This window comes from Limulus polyphemus, unplaced genomic scaffold (assembly GCF_000517525.1).
Source record: "Limulus polyphemus unplaced genomic scaffold, Limulus_polyphemus-2.1.2 Scaffold7823, whole genome shotgun sequence".
Lineage (NCBI taxonomy): Eukaryota > Metazoa > Arthropoda > Merostomata > Xiphosura > Limulidae > Limulus > Limulus polyphemus.
The window spans coordinates 29,611-37,553 of NW_013673433.1; the positions used below are offsets into that span (position 1 = coordinate 29,611).

At 35.3% G+C, this 7,943-nt stretch overlaps 1 protein-coding gene across 1 annotated transcript; it reads right to left on the reverse strand.

Moving 5' to 3' along the window:
* Positions 1 to 1,351: 1,351 nt before the first annotated feature.
* Positions 1,352 to 6,566, reverse strand: LOC106474892 (acetylcholine receptor subunit alpha-like; the record flags this gene model as incomplete). The annotated part of the gene is made up of 2 exons (XM_013935588.2): positions 1,352 to 1,963; positions 5,742 to 6,566. Coding segments are annotated over 2 exons (993 nt in total), but the record flags the coding sequence as incomplete, so codon positions are not given.
* Between the last annotated feature and the right edge of the window lie 1,377 nt (positions 6,567 to 7,943).

The following is a 7,943-nucleotide window of genomic DNA, read 5'->3' on the forward strand; positions in this document are numbered from 1 at the left end:
AAAGATTCTTAACTAAAAAAAAACAAAACACAACAACATGAAAATTGTGTTCTGATTTGTTTTATATACCCTATCTAAAATTAGATGTTTACAAGTTTTATGACCCTCATAATATTTTAAGGAATTTCTGGTGTTGTTTACTCAGGCTGACGAGACGTGATGCAACTCGAACCTACCACTATTCGTAATAGAAACTTCATTGCCTGAAACCTTTCCTGTTTTGGTAAATAATTAATCTTTACTTTGAGTAAAAAGACAACTATATTTGATGACGGCGCAGAAGTGAAGTGGATTTATTTAATTTAATTTTTTTGTAACGTTGAACAAACATGTTATTTACGCTCTCGTGCAATGTAAGTTTAAACACAAATTGGGTGTTTGTAGTGTTTTATTTCACTCGCGACACATAACATCAACGTATAGCTTAACATGGTAATAGCTGTAGAGTGAGGTATTGTTTAATAATGTTAAATACGACTTCTAACTGTGCATAATGTATCACTGAGTGCAGTTTAGTTTTCTTTAATTGATTTGCTGGTTTCTCATAGAACCAATTTTATACAAACATTGGATGTATTCTACGGTGGAGCAGATGTTCCTTCATCTCGAGACGAACTCGTGTTTCTTACTTCGAGGGAAGCATGTGTTCCTTCATCTCGAGACGAACACGTGTTTCTTACTTTTAGGGAAGCATGTGTTCCTTCATCTCGAGACGAACACGTGTTTCTTACTTCGAGGGAAGCATGCGTTCCTTCATCTCGAGACGAACACGTGTTTCTTACTTTAGGGAAGCATGTGTTCCTTCATCTCGAGACGAACACGTGTTTCTTACTTTTAGGGAAGCATGTGTTCCTTCATCTCGAGACGAACACGTGTTTCTTAGTTTTAGGGAAGCATGTATTCCTTCATCTTGAGAGAAGCACGTGTTCCTTACTTTGAGGGAAGCATGTACTCCTTCATCTCAAGAGGAGCTCTTGTTACTTCACTACGAATGTTCCTTTACTAAGAATTTTGATATAATTTAGAAACTTATGTCCAACGACTACAAGACTAAACTTATGCCCAACCAGCACAAGACTAGATTTAACTGTTAGGCTTTTTCTCTCTTACTTCTTATCAAAGAGCACAATTCATTTAGAAGCTGTAAAATTTTAGATTTGAAACAACTATTTGATGATATAAATTTGTGTTATAGTTTGTCTGACTTCCAACTTGAATATACAACTGTTTTAAAATTGACGTGAATTAAGAGTTCAAAAAACCTTATGATCGATATCGAAGTAAAAGTTTGAGTTTAGGATCATGGAAGTAGCTAAAAAAAAACCAAAGAAAACTGATACCAAAAGAAAGCTGGATTTAGAAACATTTATTTCATTTACCAAATCTTGGTAGCTCTTGAGCATTAGAGAGGAACGTGTTATATTCCGTGGAATTTGTCACTTTTCAAAACTGATTGACTGTTATAGCAGAAATTACCACGAGTCCACCAAGAATAATGACGTCACAAGATTGGAGAAAATTCTGAACTTGATAACACACTCGGGAGACGCCTGGAAAGGAAAAGTGATTGGAAGAGAATTGTAGCTTATGTAGAATAATTCTCTTCTTTACCATTTTTAGCTGCAGAAAGCTACAAATACAACGTTTAACTTCTTGTTTAGCGGTTGTAAAAACTAAAAACTAAACAAAAGGAGAACTAGAAGGTTTTGAAAGCACTACCCATACACATAGCTGCCATATAGGGCTGAATAACAACGTTGAAACGATCAGAAGATAATGTAAAAACCTAACTAAATTATAATTCTCTTCCGATTCTTGACAGGTTGTCTATTGGGATTGTGCTGTCATAAAGAGAAGGAGCTTGAAAGATGATTCCACATGTTCCTACAGCACAGGCGATTGTAAAGACCCAAAGAAAGAAACGGTCCAGGACCATGGCTACGAACTTCCAATCCTCCACCACCTGAAAGGAATAAAAACAACAACAGTTGGTCTTTGTATGTTTCTCTTGAAACGGTTCCTAAGTATTTTAATTTCAGAAACGAGAATTCTTTTTATAAAATAACTTAGTTATGTAAATGTTGGTTGAGCTTACACAATATTTTAGTACTAAAGACGTATATTTCAGATGTAAAAAAGTTGAATGTCATATTATGCAGCGTAGAAACAAGAATAAGATAAGATAAGATAAACGAGTTAATTCACCTTAGGTGGCATAAAATATAATGTAACACGTAAAGAAGTAGAGATTGTTGGAGTCATCACATATAATGTAACACGTAAAGAAGTAGAGATTGTTGGAGTCATCACATATAATGTAAGACGTAAAGAAGTAGAGATTGTTGGAGTCACAAAATATAATGTAACACGTAAAGAAGTAGAGATTGTTGGAGTCATCACATATAATGTAAGACGTAAAGAAGTAGAGATTGTTGGAGTCACAAAATATAATGTAACACGTAAAGAAGTAGAGATTGTTGGAGTCACAAAATATAAAATATAATGTAACACGTAAAGAAGTAGAGATTGTTGGAGTCACAAAATATAATGTAACACGTAAAGAAGTAGAGATTGTTGGAGTCATCACATATAATGTAACACGTAAAGAAGTAGAGATTGTTGGAGTCATTAAGTATAACGTAACACGTAAAGAAGTAGTGATTGTTGGAGTCACAAAATATAATGTAACACGTAAAGAAGTAGTGATTGTTGGAGTCATCACATATAATGTAACACGTAAAGAAGTAGAGATTGTTGGAGTCATTAAATATAATATCTCTAGGTAGTTGTATCTAGTTATTAAAGATGAGACTATTGGCGTCATAAAATATAATATCTCTGGGTGGTTGTATCTAGTTATTAAAGATGAGACTATTGGCGTCATAAAATATAATATCTCTGGGTGGTTGTATCTAGTTATTAAAGAGGAGACTATTGGAGTAATAAAATATAATATCTCTGGGTAGTTACTAAAAAGGAGACTATTGGCGTCATAAAATATAATATCTCTGGGTAGTTATTAAAGAGGAGACTATTGGAGTAATAAAATATAATATATCTGGGTAGTTATTAAAGAGGAGACTATTGGAGTAATAAAATATAATATATCTGGGTAGTTATTAAAGACGAGACTATTGGAGTAATAAAATATAATATCTCTGGGTAGTTATTAAAGAGGAGACTATTGGAGTAATAAAATATAATATCTCTGGGTAGTTATTAAAGAGGAGACTAAAGACACTATAAAATGTAAGCTGTTCATATCGTTGTATCCAGTAGAGGAGACTCTTGTTGTTGCTAGGGAAAATCTAATGTTCTCTATATACATCAATATGGCCATTGAGAAGGACTTCTTCCTATGGTCTTTTTATAGACACTGGTTATTAAAGTCTCAAGTGCAGCGTTATAAAGAACACTTAATAATTAGAGCGTAGGTTGTTGACGCTGTAAAAGTAGCTAGCCAAAAGATATGTTTGTACTGAGAATTACGGAACTAAGAGTTCCAGAAATATGAACTATCAAAGGTTTTGGGTATTATGACACCAGAACTGCTAAAACAAACCTGTCATTATAGAACGTTGTATGGTCGTAAGACACTACGAGTCTTTACATGAACAGTATGCTTTAAAAGGACTTTCAAGATACCGTTATACAGTGATTTGAAAATAGCTTTTTTTTGTCTTTATAGATTATATAATAAGAAATGCGCACATCCAAGAATTATATATATATCCAATTGAGATAATGTATTTTATCCCTGACAGGAGATAGTTCATTCGATCCCGAAGCCTTCTCATTTTCTCTCTTCGAGATAGGTGGTATGTTATGGATAACATTGAATGCCGTTAAATATTTTGAGTTATTTAATAGGATAAAATAAAGAACTAATGCTTTTTCAGACGCTGGATAATAACTGAATGAAACGTTGTGAGCCAAGAAACGTTCGATATTATCCGTAGAACAAATTTAAGATGAAATTATATTGGAATTCCTTAGTTTCGTATTAAAATAACTAAAATAGCACAAACTTATATCAGATAAAAAAAAATTAAATTTCAGTAAAATAAATAAGAATCTTTTTGAAGTGTTTACCGATAAAATAGATTTAGTTTAACTATAAAACTACATAAAATCTGGAAAAAAAAACTTTGATAGTTGTGTAGTCTTAGAATCGGAATTTGGAACTAAAACTCGTGGAACTAAACATGAGTAGTTCGTTGAAAAACTAAGAAACATTTTAAATGGACTGTGTTCAGTCTCAAGAAACTGGCTTTGATTTACTTTTTATAACATTTCATTGACAAATATATTTGTTTTCGGATATTCGCCCAAAGCTACTTATAGGCTATGTGTCCCAGCCGGTCAGATGAGCTCTGGATTCAGGGAAACGCGTCGTCGTCAATGGATATACAAATACTAATGTCTTATGACAACTATAATTAATTAATTCTTTACATACAACAGCCGTCCCAAATTTTAAGCTGATAGATTAGGGGAAAAACATTCAAAGAAACCCACTCCCAACGTTTAAGGTTACCCTTGTTTCACCCAATAATGGGATTTGATCCCCACCCATATAATGCCCCCAAGCCACAAGCGCGTAAAAAAGATTGTTTTTTAGTCTTAACTGTAGGCGAACGTTGACCAGCAAATCCATAACCCGGATTCAATCTTCCAGTTCGGTCAGTTTCATCTTCAAAACTATGACAACTGAAAACAGCGGATCGTCGGTAGAAGCTTATTGTTAAGCACAAGGCTACAATACAGGCTATCTGTGCTCTACTCACCACGGATATCGAAACCCGGTTTCTAGCGTCGTAAGTCATACCGCTGTGCCACTGGGAACGATGGTAGGAGATGTCACTCAACATAAATGAACATGACATTATTTTCACTCCTGTAGCACGAGATTTTATACCTTATGTGTGAATGAGACATTTTTACTTTTTGGATTAGTTGTAAATATTTATAGATAACGACACTGGGACGAAACTGATTGCTTTGGTACGTTATCAAAGTGTCAGTTGTGTAGGATGAAAGCACAGTGGGGGTGCTGGGGTGGGCCGTGCACCCCTAAATTTTACTCACACAAGTTCACTACTCCCTAGCGGTTTAAACAATAATATTTCAGAAAATCGCATTATTGTTTTTTTAAATAGCTAAGAAAAATCAAGTTGGGTGGGACAACGTTCTTTGCTATATTACCTTTCCTGTAAATCCATATCACTGTATGTTAGCCCCCACCCCCTCTCCCCCATCAAGGGAGAGAAGCTGAAGCCGGGTTGGTGGTGGAGAGAGGGGTGGGGGCTAACATACAGTGATATGGATTTATAGGATAGGTTATATAACAAACATCTTTATCCCGGCTTCAGCTTCTCTCCCTTTGTGAGGGAGAGGGGGTGGGGGCTAACATACAGTGATATGGATTTATAGGATAGGTTATATAACAAACATCTTTATCTAACATACAGTGATATGGATTTATAGGATAGGTTATATAACAAACATCTTTATCCCGGCTTCAGCTTCTCTCCCCCCCCATAAAATTCTAATACCCCCCCCCCCGAAAAAAAAGGGAGAGAAGATTTTTGCTATATATCTTTTACTATAAATCAATATCACTGTATGGTAGCCCCACAAAATCTCCTCTGTCCCCTTCCCCCTCTAAGGGAGAGGAGCTGGAACCAGTTGACAGAAAATTCAACTCGAGTTAACTGAGAACTGTGGGGTGTTCTACTTACACTCTCCTCTTCATCTGCTTTCCTTATGTGTTCAGCAATGAGTAATATGCTTTCTATTGCTTGATTAATTTCAGGATGGTGTTGTCTGTGAGTGTAGTATCTTCCTCCTGACAGAGCCTCCGCTTCTTCAGGACTCTCGTGTCCTCGGTATGTAAAGGGATCGGGATCTCGGGCAGAGCGAGGAATCTGAAGGAAGGAATCTCTTCTCACTTCCACTCCGTTACAACTTCTGGAGAGGAACTTCAGGGGCTGCCCCTGTTCGTCATCGGACGTAAAATGTGGTCTCTGCATGAGCAAGAGGCGTGGCATGATATGAATGAACACCCTTCTGATCCAAGGAGACATGGTGTGGGTAGACGGTGACCGGAAGTGGACATTGAGAACCCCAACCGTCACTGATATTGATAAAGTCACCAGTATCATGGTGAAAAGCAGGTATTTCCCAAGAAGAGGAACAGCCAGGGAAGTAGGAGGGATGATCTCAGCCAACAACAGGAAGAATACAGTTAAGGACACGAGGATCGACATGCACAAAGAAACCTTTTCCCCACTGTCTGAGGGTAGGTAGAACACTAGGACTGTCAAGAAAGATATCCCCACACAAGGGATAATCAGGTTGACCGTATAAAACAACGTTTTCCTACGCATGGTAACGTTAAAAGTAATGTCGGGATAAGGTTCGGGGCAGCAGTCATAAAACTCCATATTGTACTTGGCTGGAACTAGAAGGATGTCCCACTCGACGCTTTTGTAGAATTCTGTTAGATCTATACCGATTGGAACGTCACTGGAACCTGGTTGTTGTTTGAAATGACGAAGATCAACCTATATTAAGAGAAACGTGTGATATTAAAAATATCTGGGCTCGTGGGACATTACACAACACTGAAACACGTGTGATATTAAAAATATCTGGACTCGTGGGACATTACACAACACTGAAACACGTGTGATGTTAAAAATATCTGGACTCGTGGGACATTACACAACACTGAAGCACGTGTGATATTAAAAATATCTGGGCTCGTGGGACATTACACAACACTGAAACACGTGTGATATTAAAAATATCTGGACTCGTGGGACATTACACAACACTGAAACACGTGTGATATTAAAAATATCTGGACTCGTGGAACATTACACTAGACTGAATCACATGTGATATTACTCGCGAGTACCTTTTAAGTCTGATAGCAGTGTTGCCTTACCAAACGTATCTATTTATCAATTTCTTAACAACTGTCGATGTTACGCTAAATATATTAAGTCAGCAAACAGTTCTTCTTTAACTCGATCACTAAGCCTAAAGATATGCGGAATTCTCAAATATTTTCCGGCACAAATAAAAATTGAACAGTTCCAAATTATCGGAAAGACTGAAAATGAGCAGTGGCTAAGACTAAAAGAAACATTAGCCATAAAAACTTAGCACCTGAACTAAACAATAAATCCAGCTGATGTTAAAAGTGTGATAATGAGAAAAAAATTCACATGTTCGAAATTGCCTTGTGTTAGTCATTTAGATATCACATAAATGTTGTGTTTCACATGTGTCAGATATGTTTTGATATAAATGATCGTATTTGATGTTCAATTTTGTCATCGACCAAATATTTATGACACTAACATATATTCAACTTTTATTTTTTACAAAAGTAAAAACATTTCGAATAAAAGCATAGATTTAAGTAATAATTTAATATAATTGATTTAATTAATTACTAAGTTATTAAGAAACATCCTTCATCAATTAAGATGTAACTATGTTTAAAACCAACATTTAACCGTTAAGAAACAAAGACATTTAAAAATATTTTTATTAATTAGTAAATAAAGATATTCAAAAACAACCTATATACATTAGGAAACTAACATACCAAAAACATCCTGTATACATTAGGAAACAAACATACCAAAAACATCCTTTATCCATTAAGAAACATACCAAAAACATCCTTTATCCATTAGGAAACAAACATAACAAAAACAACTTATATACATTAGGAAACAAACATACCAAAAACATCCTTTATCCATTAAGAAACATACCAAAAACATCCTTTATCCATTAGGAAACAAACATACCAAAAACAACCTATATACATTAGGAAACAAACATACCAAAAACATCCTTTATCCATTAAGAAACATACCAAAAACATCCTTTATCCATTAGGAAACAAACATACCAAAAACAAC